The following is a 20,768-nucleotide window of genomic DNA, read 5'->3' as shown; positions in this document are numbered from 1 at the left end:
CCTACTTTTAAAATTAAAACATGGATTATTCCTTAATTTCAGTTTTGATGATAATTTATTTGGATTAGTGTATTATTACATTGGGACATATCTAAATTCTAATGTGCAACAGTAAAATATTTCTGTCAAGTTAAACCGAACTTTTTTTTTGACCTTTTGAGTTTCTGTTTATGTCATGATGATAGTTTTTCTTAAATGAAGCGGTGAAATGGCGGGCCGCCCCCCCAAAACAATGGTAGGGGAAACACTGATATAAATATAATATGCATATAATGCCATTTTTGTACAAGCTAATATGATTCTTTAGGGTCTAAATTAAAAGTTTGTAATATACTTTAATTAAAAATTCTCATTAGTATTGTAAGAAAACACTTATTTTACCTGGTCAAAAACAGCTCTGTTTTCAGCACGCCGTTTCAGTGTATATGACTTTAAATGATAATGAGCTTTGCTCACTCCACCCCTCTGTTCTGCGCATACACCGTTTGTAACACAATAACACAATAACCACGCGTTGTTCATTATAAACGTGGGATTATGAATTATATTGAGAACGTTGTACATAGAAAACATGCTGTAATGTACCCTGAGTGTAAACCGACGCATTCATCGTGAAGCGTGCAGCTGGCGATTTGCAAAGATTATATAAAGATTAATATAAAGATTAATAAAACGTTACACTCACTTTAGTTCTTCTGAAGGTTCAGCAGGAACACGAATAGGTTCCGATCCTTTATTCAGGTGCAGCTTCTCAGCAAAACCAGCTTTATACTGACCCTCGTTTATAAAGCAGTCCACTGAGAAATGATTCGCGCAAACATGAAAGCATTGACGTTGATCGTGGGGAATATTCCCTTCGAAAACAAACTCAGCCACTGCGTCTTCAGCGGTTCGGATTTAGGAACATTAAAATGACTGCTGTGTTCGTTATTGCACCCAAGAACAGAACACCACATCGCTTATACGCCATTCTGCTCATAGACAGTGCTCCAGCATATCAACAATGACCGCGCTGATCCGCGCAGACTATGATTGACAGGACGAGCGAGGGCGGGTCTGTGTTGAAACTCCTGTGCTGACTCCTGTCAATCAACAATCGTGGGAGGGGCGTCCGTTTTATTGACGTCACAAAAACGAACGGCTCGATTTGAGGCAGGGGAAAACATATAAGGAGATTAAAACAAAAACACTGGATGGATTTTTATCATTATATGATGGTTGTGTACAGGCACTGCCAACACACATTTCAGTACAATCAACTTGTAAAAGTGCATGTACCATTATATGACCCCTTTAATGTGATGATGACCAAAACATTATTTGTTCATCCTTCAAAGATTACCCCAATTTATAAACCTGAACGTTTCAAGATTTAGGACAACTCAAACTTTAAAAAAAATATTTTTTCTTTTAATAAATAAGACATTTCTCTGCCATTTCTTTATTTTTGCTGTATCGAAATGTACCGAACCGTGACACCACTGTATCGTATCGAACCGAACCGTGAATTTTGTGAACAGTTACACCCCTACCAATAACGCATCTAAAAGATGTCAATCAACTATCAGACAACAGATGAGGCCATCCTTAAAAATATTTTGGTTTGCAGTAACAGCAAAAAAAAAAAAAAAAAGGGTCGGTAGGTAGGTCTATATTTTTTTTTTCAAGATTCAATGTAAAAAAAAAAGGATAATTTTGGTTATGGTGATTAGGTCGGTATGAATTTAAACAAATTTGCATATCGTGACGTCACTGACTGTGTCTTCAACACATGCCTTCGGGCGCACCATTGCGAACCTCATTCTGATACAGGTTATAGACCACAAACAATTTGAAATCTTTGTAAAAAAAAACATATTTATTGCATTAATTACAGCTGCATTCATTTGGAAAAAAATAGGCAGAATAAAAAAAATAAAAACAAAAGGAGCCACTAGATTTCAATGAAAGTGGATTTTCAGAGGGAAACAAATAAATTAAAATGACTAATCTCACCAGCGCCGCGCCGACCAATAAAACAGCGCGTTTGGCACCATTCGTTTACATTTGACCCATACTGTTACAAGCCCCCTTTCTGGTCTAGGGGCAGGAAAGGAGGGTAACAAAAAGTTGCAGGGAGAGAGTGAGAGATTTGACCCATAAACATCTGCTATTATTAACGGAAATCAGTGTGGTCAAATAGCTAGGCGCATTGTAGGAAACTATAGGCCGATTAAGTAGTCCTGACACATTATGGAATGGTCGATTTTCTTTTGTGCAATTTAGTACATTTCGGTATGGGATGTGCTGTTTTATTGGTCAGCGTGGCGCTGGTGAGATTAGTTCCCGCCGCTCTGACCATTGGCTGGCGCAAGCAAACACTTCTCTCTGCGCTGTCGAGTCTGTCGCGCTCGCGCGTCTCGGTCCATTGAGCCACGCAGATTACAAGTCAGCGCAGCGCGAACTCTGTAACACACCGCGCCGTTTCGTCCCCCTTTCGGTGTGTTTGGCTTCCCACACTTAGGTGTGTTTGTTTGTCAGAGCCTGCAGTTGCTGTGTGACGCGCGTTCGCGGTGGGCATGTCATGACGAGCTGGACGCGCTCCGAGAAAAGGCCGTTAACATCGATTCCCTATTTGACCATTAAGAATTTCGAATAATGAGCGAAATGTAGGCTCATACAGACGTATTTCACAAGCAGCCGCGCCGCAGTCATCACCGAGCGCGAACCATTGACAGTGAATGAAACTAAGCGAACGCACAGGCCTAGTGTGACATGCGTAAACCAATGGTGTAAACATAATCATAATAGATGACGCCACGGGTTTTTATTTAAAAGAAAGAACGTAGCCTACGCAATTTATATTCACAATACTTACTATAATAAATGTATATTATTTTATTGCATTTGTATTAGTTGTTTGAAGAGTAAAAAAAAAAATCGGTCGGTCTTAATGCAAGTTTACAACCGGCAAGTCGGTCGGACTAAAAGGGGAAAAAAATAAATAATTGGGTCGGTCCTAATTTGACAGGGTCGGTCGGGTTACGGCAAACAAGAATATTTTTAAGGATGGCCTGAAGATACACATTTTCTCACACCAGAGCATGTAAGCGGGGTGGTAATATTTCCTCCAGAGCGGAGAGTGTCTTCCTGGAGATTGCGCTCTGCTCGCTCAGTCCACTCAGCGCCGCTAGCTCAGAATGCCCTTTGGGACATACTGGTTCGAAAATGTGTGAAATAAGTAGTGCTGCCCATTTTGCTATCCATGTCATTGTTAATCAAACAACAAAATGCAAAGAGAAAATCACTTTTGGAGCTTTAACAAAGATTAATTTATACAGTGAAGACTATGCAGTGTTTTAGTATTGGCAAATACAAATTACAATCACAGATACCGACTGCCCAAATAAATTATGCTATTCTTAAAGCTACAATATGTAATTTTTTTCGCCGCTAGGGGTCGCTAACCTCTTACAATAACAAAGGCGTAGATTGATGACGCATAAGCAGAATTATGGAACTTGTCGTCATGCTGATGGATCTAATAATGTTTATGGATGAGTGTGTACATTGATGTTTTAGGGGTGTAACTGTTCACAAAATTCACGGTTCGGTTCAATACGATACACTTGTGTAACGGTTCGGTACGTTTTCGATACAGCAAAAAGAAAGAAGTGCGAGATAAATTTCCTTGATTTAAATTTTTTTAATTATATTTTTATTAAAACTAACATCATAAAGTATGATATTTTTTTTACTTTGAGCAATGATGGAGCTATACTTAGGAGCATATAAAACAAAACAGCTCCTTGGACAAAATGAAATGTAATATTGTATAGTTATAAACAAAGGTTTATTTTTAGTTCAGATTAACATTTGAGGGCAGCAATTGTATTCATAATGTCAAAATAAAACCGACGTGATGTTACTTGAAAGCGACGAACGTAGACGTCACGCGCATCGCACACTGATGGTGAAACGCGCCAATTACGAATTCACGAATTAAGGCATATAAAAATGATAAAAATGGTCTCACGAAACACAGAGCCCCTTCCATTTCTGCTTTTTGTTACAACTATAAACTTTGATAACGAAAAATCTGTATCAGTTTATTATAATACTCTAATCTTTTAAAATGTAATGCATACATTTGAATGTTTAATGATTTTTAAAAGATAGAAAGATGATAATAGACAGATAGACAGAGACAGATAGATAGACAGATAGATAGACAGATAGATAGATAGATAGATAGATAGATAGATAGATAGATAGATAGATAGATAGATAGATAGAATATGATTCAAATATAAATAGATAGATTGTATATAATTCAAATGTAAAATGCTTAAAATTACAGATTAAAATTACTGTCCAAAATCCATGAAAATCCTGAAATTTGGCAATGATAATTAATATATTACAGGTATTTCTGCTGCAACCCAGAAAGCCTTTGCTAGCCTTGGTCAATTAAAACCACTATTCATCAGCATGCATCGATTAATCCCATGGCATGTAGCAAAAAAGAAAAAGAAAAAAAGTGCGACCAAATCATATGCTGGTGCGACCAACTGAGAAAGTTGGTAGCACCAGTGCAACCAGTGGAAAAGTTAGTCTGGAGCCCTGACTAAACAGCATTTGAGTGTGTTGAAAGTTATGTATTCTATTTGTTAGTTTGTTGGCTGTATGAGACTAGCAGTAAGCTAGATCAACATTAGAATAGGGCTGCAACAAACGATTATTTTGATAATCGATTAATCTAGCGATTATTAGAACGATTAATCGACTAATCGTCGATTAGTTCGCAGAGTAATCAGTAAGTTTGGAACGATTATTCAGCTTTTCCAATTAGTTAAAACATTGAGTTATACATATTCTAATTATAATATAAAAAAAGAAAATCACTTCAGCTTTTGAAATAGTTGTTTTAATGAACTTTGAGCCAACTAAACAGGTCATTCTCTTTAAGTTTTCAGATTTCGGTCCAACTCAAATCACACACAAATGCTCTCTAAGCATTGTTTAATAGGCCCACTGCTTTTCTTAGAACTGAAACAGAAAAAGGGACATTTACTTCAGGACACAAAGAATGGTAAAATATTAATCTGCAAACAATTATGATAATTATAAAATTACAATCTTTTTTTACATGACAATTGAGCTGACAGAGACGTTCTCATTCACCTTTTAATTTATAGTATGATAAAGTAACTGCCATGATATTCTTCCTATATCATAGGAAGGATATAACATCTCGTTTTGTAAGTCTTCATGATTATTGAACAAAATACAGGCAAGTGATAAGACTATAATAATACCTAATATACTAATAGTGTTACAATAATAAAAACAGCCCTGACTCCTAAGCTCGATCAAGCTTTATTCTATGCAAAATAAGTCATCACATTACTGTAATTATATTACTATTGATAATATTATTACTATTATTAGTAGTATTGCATTCTCTAATAAAGAGAGATGTACCGCTGGTTAGTAGGCTAAGCTCCAGCTGGAGAACACTCACTTCTCACCGGCTCCTCTTTTGCCGGGATGTTTCCTCTTGCACTCCAACATGCATGTTGTGCTCCCGTGAAAATTGCACACGACAGCATTCTTGATTTGAAGTTTTGTGAAACTTTCCCAAACCTAAACCTTGCTAGTTCGGATAGGTTTGCACTGTCATAATTCGCGCTGTTTTCTCTTCTACCGCAATAGCATTTGTAAGGGCTGCACTACACTCTAGCGCTACAGCGCCGTAGCGGTCAAATCGCGGGATTGCAGGCCCTTACATTAGGTCAAGTGAGATCAAACGACTACTCGACAACAAAGATATTTGTCGACAAATTTTTATTGTCGACATTGTCGACAACGTCGACTAATCGTTGCAGCCCTACATTAGAATAGCATATACTGATCATGTTCTAACATTTCATCATGTTGAGATATATAACATTGATTAGTTTTATGTACATTTGCTCACCCATCTTATAAAGTACATGCAAGAGCGGCATCTCTGTCAAGTCGAAGTTAGTTGCGGACGTGGAGCTCTTGGCATCTCGAAAACGCTTGCTTATATTGATCTTCGTTTTAGTTCTCCTTTTGTCCCAAAGTCTGCTTGCCATGGTCCATAATGTTTGAACGAAACCACAACAGCGTGAGCGTGCCGCTAGACGTAACGCAGTTGTCCACATCTGTCGCCATAGTTACTATGGCAGTACGAGTGGAAACCAGGGATAACGCGGATATTACGTCATTGTCAGGCGACAATGACCAGGGACGAGCCATTATTTAAAATGGGAATTTCTCTGAAATTAAAAATCTTTGGGAACATTTGGGATATTGCAAGTACACTACTGCAGGAAATATGTCAGACTGTGCAAGTGATTTTTGGATATTTTATTACAAAAATCTTACATATTGTACCTTTCACAACAACGTATTTTAAGTATAAATAAAATCAGATGAGAAAGTATCATGAATTGACAACTCTTTATTTATTGGCAAGCAACATGTGCAACAGGGCTCCAGACTAACTTTTTCACTGGTTGCACTGGTGCTACCAACTTTCTCAGTTGGTTGCACCAGCATATGATTTGGTCACACCTTTTTTTCTTTTCTTTTTTGCTACATGCCATGGGATTAATCAATGCATGCTGATGAATAGTGGTTTTATTGGACCAAGGCTAGCAAAGGCTTTCTGGGTTGCAGCAGAAATACCTGTCATATATTAATTATCATTGCCAAATTTCAGGATTTTCATGGATTTTGGACAGTAATTTTAATCTGTAATTTTAAGCATTTTACATTTGAGTTATTTACAATCTATCTATTTACATTTGAATCAAATTCTATCTATCTATCTGTCTATTATCATCTTTCTATCTTTTAAAAATCATTAAACATTCAAATGTATGCATTACATTTTAAAAGATTAGAGTATTATAATAAACTGATACAGATTTTTCGTTATCAAAGTTTATAGTTGTAACAAAAAGCAGAAATCTCACACTCCTTACCTTCTGCATTTTATAATAATTTCCTTTTCCTCTGTCGAGCGATCATGAGAGTAATCGCTCGACAGAGGAAAATATAACCGCTAAAAAGACGTAGGAGGAAGGGGCTCTGTGTTTCGTGAGACCATTTTTATCATTTTTATATGCCTTAATTCGTGAATTCGTAATTGGCGCGTTTCACCATCAGTGTGCGATGCGCGTGACGTCTACGTTCGTCAATAAATAAACTGCACGTGTCTTGCGGAAGAACACTGTAGCCGGAGCTACTTCTCTCCGTTAATGTCTATGGCGAGTCACGCAGGCACTGGGCTACTCCACAGCCGAGACGACCCCGGGATAAAATAGTCCGAATATAAACACTTATTATAGGCGTACCGTAGGGATTCAGAATAAGTCAAAAACACGGTTTGGAAAATGGATTCATGATATAGCCTACTCGTTCATTTTGAACATAAGTTACGGACTGCAGCAGCTGATACAACGCAACGGCGTTCTGTTGCTCAAGCGTCCACTCGCACAAATGCAACCACATAACATTTTAACTCGCACATTCTCAAAAAATGGTCGCATGTGCGACCAATTTGGTCGCAGTCTGGAACCCTGAATATCATGTAGCCCTGCTTTGTTGGGTTGTTGGCATTAGCCTGATTATGTTGATATTGGGAAGCCCATAATAGTGTTTTCCCCCCACAATTCGAGCAGTAGAAACTTTATATGCTGCTTTATTTTTCCACAGAATTATAAATGATACATTTATGATATTGTCCGACTCCATTGTGTGATTGTCGACTGTAATATAGAAATAAAAATCACTGTCTTTATCCATCAAACTATGTATATTGGTGGTGCTCTGGTAGTATCCATGTTGGGTTGTGCTTTTAGAAGAGAACTGAAGGTGAGGTGAGGGACTTACCTTTTGTATCCATGTCATTTTGATCAGCAAGATTAGAGGACTTAGGCAAATTGTCTTGATGCAGGCCCATTTAAGAGGTCAGCCAATCAGGAGGAAGCAAGTGTATAGGAAAGGATAAGACGTTAACCAAGAGAAACATTTTCTGCCTGTCAAACACAAGAAGCCTTGTGCAAGCCACATAAGGTAAGAAATTCAGAGTATAGCCTAACCTGAAACTTTAAGAAAGTGTAAAGGTCTATACCACATTGGCAGAGTAAGGTGTCTTAGGAATTTCTCAGCACATAGCAGGAAGTAAAATTGCTTGTTGTCTTCAACATACTTAAATATTTTGGTTCTTTAAGCTTGTACTGTATCCTTAGACTTGTTGAATTTAAACTGTTTCCTTGTCTGTTGTCTTTTTAAGCTATGTTTGCTATGCATGTAACTTTCTAAACCTTTTGTTCACCCAGATAAACGCCTACATGAGGTGCTTAGTTCTTTCGTTGGGTGACAAACTCAAGAAATGTTATCTTCCAATGACATATCCGCCTTGTTCTTTCACACAGCTAACTTTCACATTTCAAACATGGAACCATTGATTTCCCAATTAGGACCTGGCATAATGCACCAGAGGGCAATGGCAATTACAGGAAATGGATCCAACCAAATTTATAGTGCTAGATTGCCTGACCACAGACATCTGGGAGTAACAAGCATATGTGTGGCTTCTCTGTTATGTAGTGCTAATGTCACTCAAACGTATTTATCATTGCTTGATGGTACTCAGCTGACCCATTCAGCTTGAATAGCGGGTGTTTGTCATTATTTCTTCATCCTTTCTCCTCTTAGCCCTTCCTTGGTCTTGATGTTCATCTGGACTGTCTATACTCAAGCTTGAACCTGCATTCATCTTGCTCAATCCGGACAACTAAGACCAGGCTAACGGGAAAGATGACAGCTTCTTAAGAATCAAGATATTGTGCAGCTGCAAATTGTTCCAAATTTTTGAAGTCATTTTTGAAGTAGGTCATATAATGTTGGCCTAGAATAATCAATTCAACATTTTGTAGAACATGGAAACATTGCTGGGATGTGCAAAACAGCATTTTTTTTTATTTTTTTTTATTGGCTGAACAATGGACTGTTTTGAGTTGTTCATTTGTCTGCTAAAGACCCGGAAGTCAATGCATTTAAAAAAGAGAAAGTGTTGTAGTTCTTGATGGCCAAATCATGAATCCTGTCAATTTTGTATGCACCATGAATAGACCATACCAACTTGGCCTCGGTTGCTCATCCAAATATTCCTCAATATATTTGAGGAGTAACCGTATATTGCCGTGTGCATGACCGTGAACGTGCCACACTTATACTTGCATTAACTTGAAACGTTTGTTGTCCGTCATTGGATCTCTTGCAGCAAGCAGATCCTTTCCATGCTCTTCACATACCTCTAAAATTAATCCACTCATTAGCCGCCTTTCTCCAGCGTTAGATGCGTACACTCCAATGGCCCATTAAAACAGCTGCCTTCATCAGCCGTTTGTCTGAGCGCATGAAGGATTTGGGTCAGCAGGATAGGTGCTGCTCTTCCGATCAGTGTCCCCGGTGTGTCTTAACTGGATTTGCCTGAAGGAGCTGAATCAAGCGTGTCCCAGGATTATGTCAATGACACTGTGGAGAGAGAGGTGTGAAAACACGGCTGTGGGCTTGAATGCTAATAGGATGAGAGCTGGCCTAGAAGGGCTCGCTGTTGTTAGTTGAGTGCGTTTGCTCTAAATCAAGATTAAAACGGACAGGCTATAAGGGCTTCAGAGTGCGTCGGGTTATTATTATTATTATTATTATTAAGGAATGGAATCAGTGTTTCAGCCTGGATACCAGCACTTTGTATAGACGAACAATAGTTGCTGGCTTTTTTGTTCAGTAAGGACATAAACAGCTAGCATTAAAGGTAAATATACTGCATAGTTAATTGCTATTAGTCTATCGGATGAAATTAAAATGACCCTATTTACTTTCCTGGTGTCCATAATGTTTATTCTCCATAATCGTACATTAAAATGTTATAAATTGCTCCGCCTTTGAAACGACTTTCCTTTTCAGCTGTTGTCATCAAGCCCTCGTTTTTTTCAGCCCTCCCTTCAACCACATGACCCCATTCTTGGATGTAGCACCCAGTTTTCATCATCAAATCAATTCCCAATGGATAAAATCCTGTCCTACATTCTCATTGAATATCCGGTTTTACTCATAATTTGTCACATTATGGATGTATTATTTTTTTCATGCTAGAGTTTAGGGTAAGGTATTTTTTTCCTTGCTGATTATTGACATAATAAAAGGACAGAATCACAGCTCATTTCTTTCCATTGTTCTCTTTGTACTTCTGCATTTTTCATTAAGGAGCAACAACTCATTTCACCACAAGAGGAAATGGTTCTTTGGGTGTTTTCAGTAGCTAATGTGGTGAGGTGGAATCTTGATTTACACCCTTGTGTATTGATAAACAATCTTCTAGCCAATCCATTAACCAATGTTACATGACATGGTTAATGCAGTGATTATTCCTCTTATAGATGAAGCTAGCATGTGATATCAGGGTGTTTCGATATCGGATGCTAATCCCCAGAGACGGTTACGTAGTGGGAAGTAACATGTTTGAAAACCAGAAATATGGACAATTAAGTTCAGACTTTTGTTAATTGATTGTCTCAAAATGTCTATTGAAGGGATAACATTGGAATTGGAGCCTAAATGTTTTTTTTTTCCTTCTTTTTTTGTCTGCTGCAGATCAGAACGTGTCCCGGCAGTAGGAGTGAGGCAGAGCTTTAGAAGAGGAAAATGAGTGAACTGGACCAGTTACGCCAGGAGGCTGAGCAGCTGAAGAACCAGATTAGAGTGAGAACCTTTCTCTCTTATATATACATGCGTTCATTAATCCCTGAACCATACCTGTATAATGTAAAGTTTAATGAATGGCTATTAAACATGATATAAACTAAATGTTCTAAATGTCCAATCATCTTGAAACGGTCAAATATCTACTAATAGATTGGCCCGGTCAATATCAATCCTCTTACTGATATCTGCTGATTATTTTGCCTGAATGATTTTAACAGAATCATTTTTTTGTTAAATTGAGCATCGACTAGAATGCAGGTTGAAAGGGGTCAGTAATTTTGGACCACCACGACACTAAAGAAAAGTAATGCACATATTCATAATCAGAGAATTTGACACATTGATCGCATTTATATTAAAACTAGACATATTTAAATTCAGATGTTTTTTTTTTTTCACCCGATTACCTGGCAGTCTCTTGTTACGCAGTAATATTTGCATAACCAAAAGACATTTAAATACAGATGGCGGTTGTTTACATAGTTTACACAATGAAGGAAGAGCGTTTACTGTAACTGTACTGTTCTCATTCCTCTCAGCGCTCCAGAAAGAATTTATACCCGATACTTCCTCCATCAAGGCGCTTTACATATTATCTAAGCCAGAGATGTTTACCGAACCTCAGCTATTGTGCTCTTCAGTTTTAGACTGAAATTGACAAATGTGTCTCTCAAATCTATAACCTTTTAGCCGTAATCAATCAATCAATGATTAAATAAACCTTAACGGGTCAATAATGCAAGCAATTAGGATACTCCGTTTGTTCAATGGAACAAAGCTTATCTATGTAATTTTATATCACTGTTACAACTCTCATGTTACTGTATGGTTATTATGTACAAAACATTAACCCTAAATTTTTTGTTTATTCCATTATCATGAAATAATGCCTCATTCCGCAGCGTCTAAACTGGTTTTCTTATTTTCTTTGTTGTAGGATGCAAGGAAAGCTTGTGCAGATGCCACACTATCACAGGTAAGAGCTTCCACATGTAAAGAAACGGTTTTATTTGAATTAAGTGACCCTAATTTAAATAAATGGATTAATCCCCATACTGCTGCCATTTGTATGTGGATATTTTTTTTAAAATGGCACATATGTTTTCAGATCACAGCCAACATCGACCCTGTTGGCCGAATCCAGATGCGCACAAGAAGAACACTGCGGGGGCATTTGGCTAAAATCTATGCCATGCACTGGGGCACCGATTCCAGGTACAGCATATTTCAGAACAACCCCGTCACGTTATTTGCATGACAGCCTGACCTTTTTCACAAGCTATTTGAAAACATCCTTATACATCAGAGTGAGACACACAGAGGGGTTTCCCTTTCGCAGTGAGGGTGGATGGGTTCATGGCTCGTGTGGTGGCCACTGCACGCTATCCCTACTGCATTGAATCATGTTCTTTTATTGTGTAGGTGGTGACTCATGGTTGAAAGTAGGTGTTATGACTAAGCATGTTGTTACTATTATAGCTACAGCCAAGAAAAATCCATAATGATACAATTTTTTTGTGCTGGGAATAGTTTGAGATTGTTCTGGGAGACAATTCTCCTGATTGTAGTTGTGCAAGCTGTGATTTTTACTTTCACGTTCTCTATAGGGTTTAATGTTCTCAGGATGTAAACCCCACTCACTGCCATCTTGTGTTTTCTGTGCAGGCTGCTTGTCAGTGCCTCCCAGGATGGAAAACTCATTATTTGGGACAGTTATACTACAAATAAGGTATGATATTTCTCAGTGTTGCTCCACTTTTCTAGAGATGGATATTGGCCATATTTGCCATTTTATTTTTTACTTAAAATATTTATTTATTTATTTATATGTGCGCGTGTTTGAGAGAGAGAGAGAGACCCGTGCTGGCAAATGAGTCACAATGAGCACATTTTCAAAAATGAGTTGTTAACATGCTCCATTTAAAACCCTTCAAAATGATGTATGATTTGTTGGAATCAGACACAAAAAATAAATGAGCTACACCTGTTTGAAGTCAATAGATTCAGCAAAGTCAATTTTGACTTTTGCTTTGAGTTACACAGCTTTCGCATAGTCAAGCATTTTAGTTTTGTAACAAATCTAGTCCTTAAATAGTGCAGATCTTGCTCTAACAGGAACTAATCTAAACACTGATGATCAGCTGTTTGAAATGGTTTCTGCTACAGATTTCTACTACTTCCTGTCCTCTTCCATGTCACTTCCTGAGCATTCATGTGTTGTTTTTCAGGTCCACGCCATTCCTCTGCGCTCCTCCTGGGTGATGACCTGTGCCTACGCTCCTTCAGGGAATTACGTTGCTTGTGGAGGCCTAGACAACATCTGCTCCATCTACAGCCTCAAGACTCGCGAGGGGAACGTACGCGTCAGCCGCGAGCTGGCCGGACACACAGGTAGAGGACGTCCTCCCGAAACACTCACACACACTCCATTCTTGGCTCTTGTGAACGTACACAAGGTTTGATGTTTGGCACAGCTGTAATTATGTAGTGAATCTGCATTGGTCTTTTTGCACCCTTTTAAATAGATCTCATTAATAAAATCTATGAGATGAGATCTATGATCGACCTTAATAAAAGAGCATCAGAGATTTCATAATGCACTCATATTCGATTCTGTCCAGGTCATATTTCACATTTTATTTAAATTAAACCGTTTTCTTTGTCTTCATGATATTTTTCATGACAATTCAGCACGTTCTCTTCATATTTCAGTGTAATAAAGCAATGCAAATCATCCTCCAAACAATGACATTTTGTTCATTCACAGATATTCTTTGGTTTTTAAGTGAAATGTTACTTACTACTCAATTTTGGGGTGAAATATTTGTTTGTAAGAGATGTGCATTAAACTTCCTCCAATCTACAGGATACCTCTCTTGCTGCCGCTTCGTTGATGACAACCAGATTGTTACAAGTTCTGGCGACACCACCTGGTGAGTGTGAGGAACTGTATCCCAGCAGCCCCATATCAGGAATCTTGCTTTTAGGTTTAGCAGGGATGTTTGTCATTTTTTTAAACAATTAAGTCAGGAGTCAGATATACATTTTAATCAAAATATTGGAAATGATTCATTTACATTACCTAAGCTTTGTATTTATCATAATGTGCATGTTCTTTTACTGCATGATTTTTCTCCGATAAAAAAAAAAAGTCCTTTCTATAAAATCAACAGGAAGTAGGAAATAACAACATAATGGGGAGACAAGTAAACAAGTACTTTTTATTTTTAACCCAAGTTATAGTGTTAGCTGCATTCATTGAGCTCATGAAGAAAAATGATTAAAAAAAATAATATATATATATATATTAGTGAAATAAAACTAACGTTTGGGCCCATTTAGGTTATAGGTTAAATCTGTCTATTTTTCTCTTTCTTTTTTGATATACATTTATTTTTATTATTAGGTGTTTCAACTCTACGTGTGTTTTGATTTTTCAATTCGTATGAATCTTGATTTTGAAGCGTCTAAATGGGAATGTTGTGATCTGTCCTGCAGTGCTCTCTGGGACATAGAGACCGGTCAGCAGACGACCACGTTTGCGGGTCACACCGGTGACGTGATGAGCCTGTCTCTGGCTCCAGACACCAGGCTGTTCGTGTCAGGGGCCTGTGATGCCTCTGCTAAACTCTGGGACGTCCGTGAGGGCATGTGCAGACAGACCTTCACTGGCCACGAGTCGGACATCAACGCCATCTGTGTGAGTGCTCCTAGCAGTAGATTAGGGCTTGATGCTGTACTCTTAGGAATCGGTGATGTCGTTCATGTGATTTTATACTGATGTGAGCTCACGTCGCCCCTGCAGTTCTTCCCCAATGGCAACGCATTTGCCACCGGTTCTGACGACGCCACCTGCCGCCTGTTTGACCTGCGCGCCGACCAGGAGCTCATGGTCTACTCTCACGACAACATCATCTGTGGCATAACCTCCGTGGCCTTCTCAAAGAGCGGCCGCCTGTTGCTCGCCGGCTACGACGACTTCAACTGCAACGTGTGGGACACCCTCAAGGCCGACCGCGCTGGTGAGATTTGCACACACAAAAAATATCTGCACACGTATGTTAGTAATAGTTATTATCAGTGGCATCTGGTCTAGTGACTGGCCTGAAAGCAAACAAACCACCGTTCACTCTCACAATGGTGTTGTTTTACATATGTACAGTGCTTGCTTGTTTACATGCCACATTGGTTTGTTTCTTTTGCATACGCCAACATGCACCGCACAAGCGGCTGTTGATAAACGGTCCACGTTTTAAAGCCTTGATAATGTTCATATGTAGCATCATCAAATGAGTTGAAATGTACTCGGGTGTTTTAACGCATGCATACAGGCGAGACTTGAATCACCATTTCATACAAATGAGGCGCTTTATCACTGTTGCGAAAACGCTGTCTGGCATCCTCTCCATTATGGTTTACTGACGTTTGGACTTTTTCAGGTGTGCTGGCCGGCCACGACAACCGAGTAAGCTGTCTGGGTGTAACCGATGACGGGATGGCAGTGGCTACAGGGTCTTGGGACAGCTTCCTCAAGATCTGGAACTGAACGTGAAGGTGCTTTCAATACAACATGTCCAATACAGTAAGAATCAGCCTCTTCCAGCACAACCTAACGACAAACAAGAGATACTTTGTGTGTTTTACACGCCATGTAAATGTATCCTTGTTCCACCTGCTATTTTTGGCAATGTGTTAGTGAAGAGCAATATGTAATACACCCACATTTTGTACAATTTTTTTGCCATTTTAATTTGACATAAATGTACAGTTGCTCTAGACAAATAAAAGTTTCTGTTATTTCTAAATGAATGAGTTTAGTTTCTCCATTTCATTTCAGTTAAATTGTATATTTGTAACGCAAGATTATATAAATCTAAAAACTTTAGTTATCTAGAGAGTTCTTTCTAAATAAATTAGTTCAGATTATCAGTTCTCACTTTAATTTTCTCGTTATATAATTGAAACTGTTAAATTTACATTTGCATATTTATATTGTAAGATTATATGAGGTTGTCATAATATGAATATCTGCTTCATCGTTGTCTTTTTTTCTCTTTCTTTTTTCCGCAGATATCATTTGAACTCCAAAGTTGACTGGAAGACCATTCCAACTTTAGAATGTTAAATTTCACAGCATCGTCAACAACAAAACACCTTATAAAACTGACTGACACCACCATGAAAAGAAATAAAACTTCTAAGGGAAAACAATCCCTTTCCTACACCAAGAAGAGCACAATTTGTTTTATCACCCAGCTTAAAAAAAGAAAAAAGAAAAAAAAAATGAAGAAGATTTCCTGTGGTATCAAATGAATAACTTGCATTCCCTCTCGGACCATTCTGTGTCACCCTGTAAGAGAAAACACAAAACACTATCATCCCACGCTTATGTATCATGTGTCTAGAAAGCAAATGTTGGAGTGTAATTGTACAAATTATTTAACTCTTTTTTTTTTTTTTTTTTTTTATTCCTTTTATCTGATAGTTCATCTTCTAGATCTTTTTCCCGCCTGTTTTTTCTGTTTAGATATGTTTCTGATTAGTAAAATCTTTTAATCCTGTTATTATAAAACCATGTGAAAACGACATGAAAGTCATGTAAAATGCTGAAACTAGACCAGGATGGAAGAGCAGCCTTTTTTTTTTTTTTGAAGATGCCAATCATGTGTTTTGTTATTTTCATGTGCACTAGGTTGCTTTACAGGTTGTCTAGTTTTCATGAACGTGACTCGAGCGAGAGGAAAGCTTAATAATCATATTCTTGGGCGGCCCCAGACAGCGTTCACCTCTAATCTGTTCCGATTGTCAACGGTCGCTGGGCTACTGCCGATCACCGGCGAATAAGAGCAGCCCTAGCTTTCCAAAACTGTAATCATGATCTGTGCATTAGTTATCTTTCAGTGTGAATCCTGGTCCTTTTGTCATTAAAGAAAAAAGAAAATGCCATAAAAATGCCATATCTCTCTCTTTTAAATACTTTGCCATTTCTGAGAGTCCGAGGTACTCGCTTCATTTATCTACGAATGGCCGTTGTAAATATGGGTATCCGACTTGCACGCGAATGCAGCATTATATCTTAGCTAATGTTTCTTTCCAGTCTCGTCACAGCTTTGTTTGCACAATAAGAAACTTAACTAACGTTTTAAGCGTTAACTAACCAAGCACATGCCGTTAATCACATTGAATGCTAATTTTAATGTAGAAAATGCACAAAAAAGTACAAAAAAAAACTGAAAAACACAAAAAATACAATCCTCTCTTTCATTGGATTAAAAACCGTTCAAACTAACCCCTTAGCTTATCTTCTGGTCTTAAGTTTATACTTTTTTTTTTTTTTTTTTTTTTTTTTTTACTTTGAGCTTTTGGCTTTAATTCCGATTTTTGGGGTTGTTTTCGTCGGTGGGAGGTCGGGCGGGGAACGTTTAGATTTTTTTCAGTGGTGTCGGGATCAGTGTTTGGGGAAAACAAAACTTTCTTTTTTTTCTTTTAGCCCAGTTCCAGAAAGAGATGACAGATAGCCCTGCGTCTGTGCTTGGAAATACAGTTACTACTATGTGAATGAAATGTTGTACAAATCAATGTCTGAAAATAATGATAATTCTGAAATCTTTAAGTTAAGCGTTTTATTTCATCTGCCATGAATTAACGTAGTCGCATGCTGTAGAATTTGCTTAAACGGGCGCTGACGTCTTTAGGCCCACTTACCTCCACTGGGACGGCGAAACCGATACGAAGCAGAAATTTTGACCATTGACACAAATGTTTTAGACATGCTGTGCATACATCCTTTACTTTCACTGGCAAAGCTATGCACCTATGTGAGAAATCACCACATGTATTTCCTGCAGACGACCTGTAAATCATGGCCATGCTTCCTGAAGTTATTCCAAATTAAACGACAGTTACGAAATGTCCCGTTTGAGACGCTCAAAACCTTCAGTGAGTTTTTCAGATATTTCGACATCGAAACGTTCGATAGAAACTCTTTTGGCTTTTCTTTAAACGTTTTGAAATGGCATCTGACATGGCAGAGTCTTCTGTTCTTTTTCCACTGTAAACAGATGCACTTTCTTTAATAGTTGTGACTTTTTTTATTGTTTTTTTTTTTTCCTTTCTCTGCGATAATGTACAATAATTGTGATGTATTTGTGTGTGCTGCCACCAGTAAAGATTAATTGCAGTTCAATTAAAATGGATTCCCCTTATTTTCTCTCTTCATTAATAACTGTAGATCTCCCTATCTCACCTTTTGTATTTAATTTCAGTCTGTCGGTGTACCACAGAAAGCTGGATGCAACATAGATACTATATTACAATGTACTGTTATTTAAGATGTAATAAAACAAGTCTGAGATGTCTCTGATGTGCTGATGTTTTGCTAGAGAGTAACCGTAATTCAAGAGCTTTTCTACTGGGTTAGCAGTTCCTCGTTCTTCAGACATCCTGGTGTAAATGATATTTGTTTCCAGTCTAATGGATGCATGCTTGTACTAGAAATTAGTTTAGGTACGTGTTTTAACAACTTTTTATCAGTGTTTTGATTTCTCACAGGAAATCCTATCATCTTAAAAGTTCTAGCCACGTTTCGCTCTGAAATAGCCTACTATAGTTCTTAAATAGTTCATTTTATTCAGTGCAATTTCTATAAAATTACTTGTATCCATTTATTTAAAATCTTTATCTGGTGCCATGAATATTTATTGGTCTTACTGTGGGAACCTTGGCTTTTGGTCAAGAACAGCAAAGAAAATGTGTACTATTTAGCCAAAAAATAAAGTAAATTATTAAGTGAACATAAAACCATTATCATGGCTGTATAAACAAAAGTTGTTCCAATGTAAACATCAGTGTTGTGTCCAACCAGAGTATCTTTTCTGTACTTATTTGAAATGCTTTGAGTCTCCTTTTTTGGTAGCCTACTTAACCCAGATGTCATACTGTCCAATAACTGTCTGCAAGTGCATTCGAGTTCTTAGGAATACCGTTTCCAAATAAAACAGCTGTTGTGGAGGCTGATCATCTCAGCAGGAAAAATGGAGATGGATTGTCTTAAATACTGCGCTATTATAAACCCTTGTAATCAGAGTTTGAGTCTTGATGGTGATATTGCACTTGAGACCACATAACAATCAGCCTTGGCTTTTTTCATAAAGGGATAGTTCAACCAAAAATGAAAATGCAGTCAACATTTACTCCTTTCAACTGTGGAACACAAAAAAGAGATAGTTTGAAGAACATTTGGGCACTTATATTTCTCCTTTTATGTTCCTCTGTAGAAAGTCAGACAGGTTTGGAATGACATAAGTGAGTAAACGATGACCAAAATGCAGATTTTTAAGGGACCTGGTATTGCTCTCAAAGTAATCAATAAATTCATAATGGGCTTATTAACATATGTACAAGATTTCAACAAACTACTTAGTGTTATTTCTTAATAGTCTAGTTTTTGACAGCACTTGGCCTTCTCTTCGGGAAAAGCAGATGATGTATTGTAGTTACATCTGCTCATTATTATGCAAATAATCTAACCAGCCAATCGTGTGTCTGCAACTCGGTCATGGTCAAAGGTTCAGGTATTTTTGAAACCGAACATCATGAATGGGTTATTGTATAATTGTAGCATGATGCTATATCAACACGAGCCTTAGTTACCTGTCTCTCAATGGTGCATTTTTATTTCTAGTGCTCTTATTATTGAACAGAAGGCAGCATACCAACCAGATAAACATTTCTGGTGGTCGAGAATGTTTAGATGAGTTCAGATCATTCCGATATGAACTGAAACGCGTGCCTCTTCAGTCAGATATCTGTTTTCTCTTTCTTCTGTTTTGTTTTCTCCAAAGGAAGTGATTTTAGTCCAATTATACCTTATCTTACAGATCGATTCCTGTTTCTTATGAAAAGAAGGCCGAACCATGTGTCTATGCCTCAGTTTAGCAATTACTTCCCTTGGAAACAAACGAGTTAACAGGGACACGTTACGATAAAGGTTTCAAGCTGTAGTATTCTGTATGGTTGTCGAACAGAGAGATTCAGACGAGTAAATGACAACTGAGGGGAAAAAAATGCTAATAGTGTACAGATTTTTTAAAATAAAAATGTAGGCCTACACCGTAAAAACAATATGATCAATAAGATATGACAACATGTTTTTACATTGCGTTAACTCATCAAACTAAGTTGAGATGCTGAAATGACTTTTGATTGCACTTAAAAATGTTAGGCAGCTATATTTTTTTTTTATACACAGTATACTCCAGTAAGTAGTATACCAGTTTTTCAGCTCTGCTAAGGTCAGTATCTGGTTAAAAATGTTGTTTTTAGTTACTTAGTAAAACAAGACCAATAATTAAGCTTTTTGACTTTATTGAAACGGATTTCATAAATGACCTTCTTGCACATAGTGCTTTACAAAGAGATTTTTACAAGCAGTTTTCCAAATAGAAATGAAACAAACAATGAAGAGAATATAAAAATAATATAGCAATAAGTTAAAAGAATAAGACATTGAAAACGTGGTAACGTACATAAGTATAGTGGTAAAACTTCTTTAGGATGCCTTCATGAAAGCACTGAGGTGGCTCTGATAATACTAGTGCAACAGGAAAATAAATACAAAATGTTGTTTACAAATCAACAATGAAATCATTTCTTCAAATGTGCCTATGATATATATATAATGTATGCTAAAAGACTGATTAACCTTTTTATGTTGCTATTTAGAAGAAGTCAGTGAAAAATCAAGTATAAATAAAGTATAAATCACACGCTCTTCCCGTCTTCAATCATATTGACTACAGTTACAGCGAGCCAACAAATGTTCCACCAAAATTCCTCTCAAATGGACTTTGAATGTTTCTTTGAAGTTTGAAAATTCTCATTTTTGGAACTTATATAATCTAATGATACAATTAAGAATTTCTGATATGCTGATAAATGTTTCAAATACTGCAATCCGCAGAAAAAACAACTGCTTCCCAGGA

General features: G+C 37.5%; 1 protein-coding gene across 3 annotated transcripts in view; it reads left to right on the top strand.

The window, feature by feature from the left end:
• Positions 1-16,726, top strand: part of gnb1b (guanine nucleotide binding protein (G protein), beta polypeptide 1b) — a 30,188-nt gene extending 13,462 nt beyond the window's left edge. The window contains exons 1-11 of one of the 3 annotated variants that reach the window (XM_056270404.1): positions 7,981-8,088; positions 10,675-10,782; positions 11,723-11,761; positions 11,894-12,000; positions 12,451-12,514; positions 13,014-13,176; positions 13,652-13,718; positions 14,284-14,485; positions 14,591-14,807; positions 15,225-15,367; positions 15,856-16,726. In XM_056270404.1, coding sequence (XP_056126379.1) covers positions 10,726-10,782; positions 11,723-11,761; positions 11,894-12,000; positions 12,451-12,514; positions 13,014-13,176; positions 13,652-13,718; positions 14,284-14,485; positions 14,591-14,807; positions 15,225-15,331 — 1,023 coding nt within the window. In that variant the 5' untranslated portion in view covers positions 7,981-8,088; positions 10,675-10,725 and the 3' untranslated portion in view covers positions 15,332-15,367; positions 15,856-16,726. Of the gene's footprint in view, positions 1-7,980; positions 8,089-10,674; positions 10,783-11,722; positions 11,762-11,893; positions 12,001-12,450; positions 12,515-13,013; positions 13,177-13,651; positions 13,719-14,283; positions 14,486-14,590; positions 14,808-15,224; positions 15,368-15,855 lie in introns of those variants that run through there. The other 2 variants (XM_056270403.1, XM_056270402.1) reach the window with 2 other exon arrangements.
• Positions 16,727-20,768: the final 4,042 nt, after the last annotated feature.

Source organism: Rhinichthys klamathensis, unplaced genomic scaffold (assembly GCF_029890125.1).
Source record: "Rhinichthys klamathensis goyatoka isolate OS25496 unplaced genomic scaffold, OSU_Roscu_1.1 h1tg000303l_1, whole genome shotgun sequence".
NCBI classification, from domain to species: Eukaryota; Metazoa; Chordata; class Actinopteri; order Cypriniformes; family Leuciscidae; genus Rhinichthys; species Rhinichthys klamathensis.
Note: the sequence above shows the minus strand (reverse complement) of the source record. Positions and strands in the feature narration are given on the sequence as shown.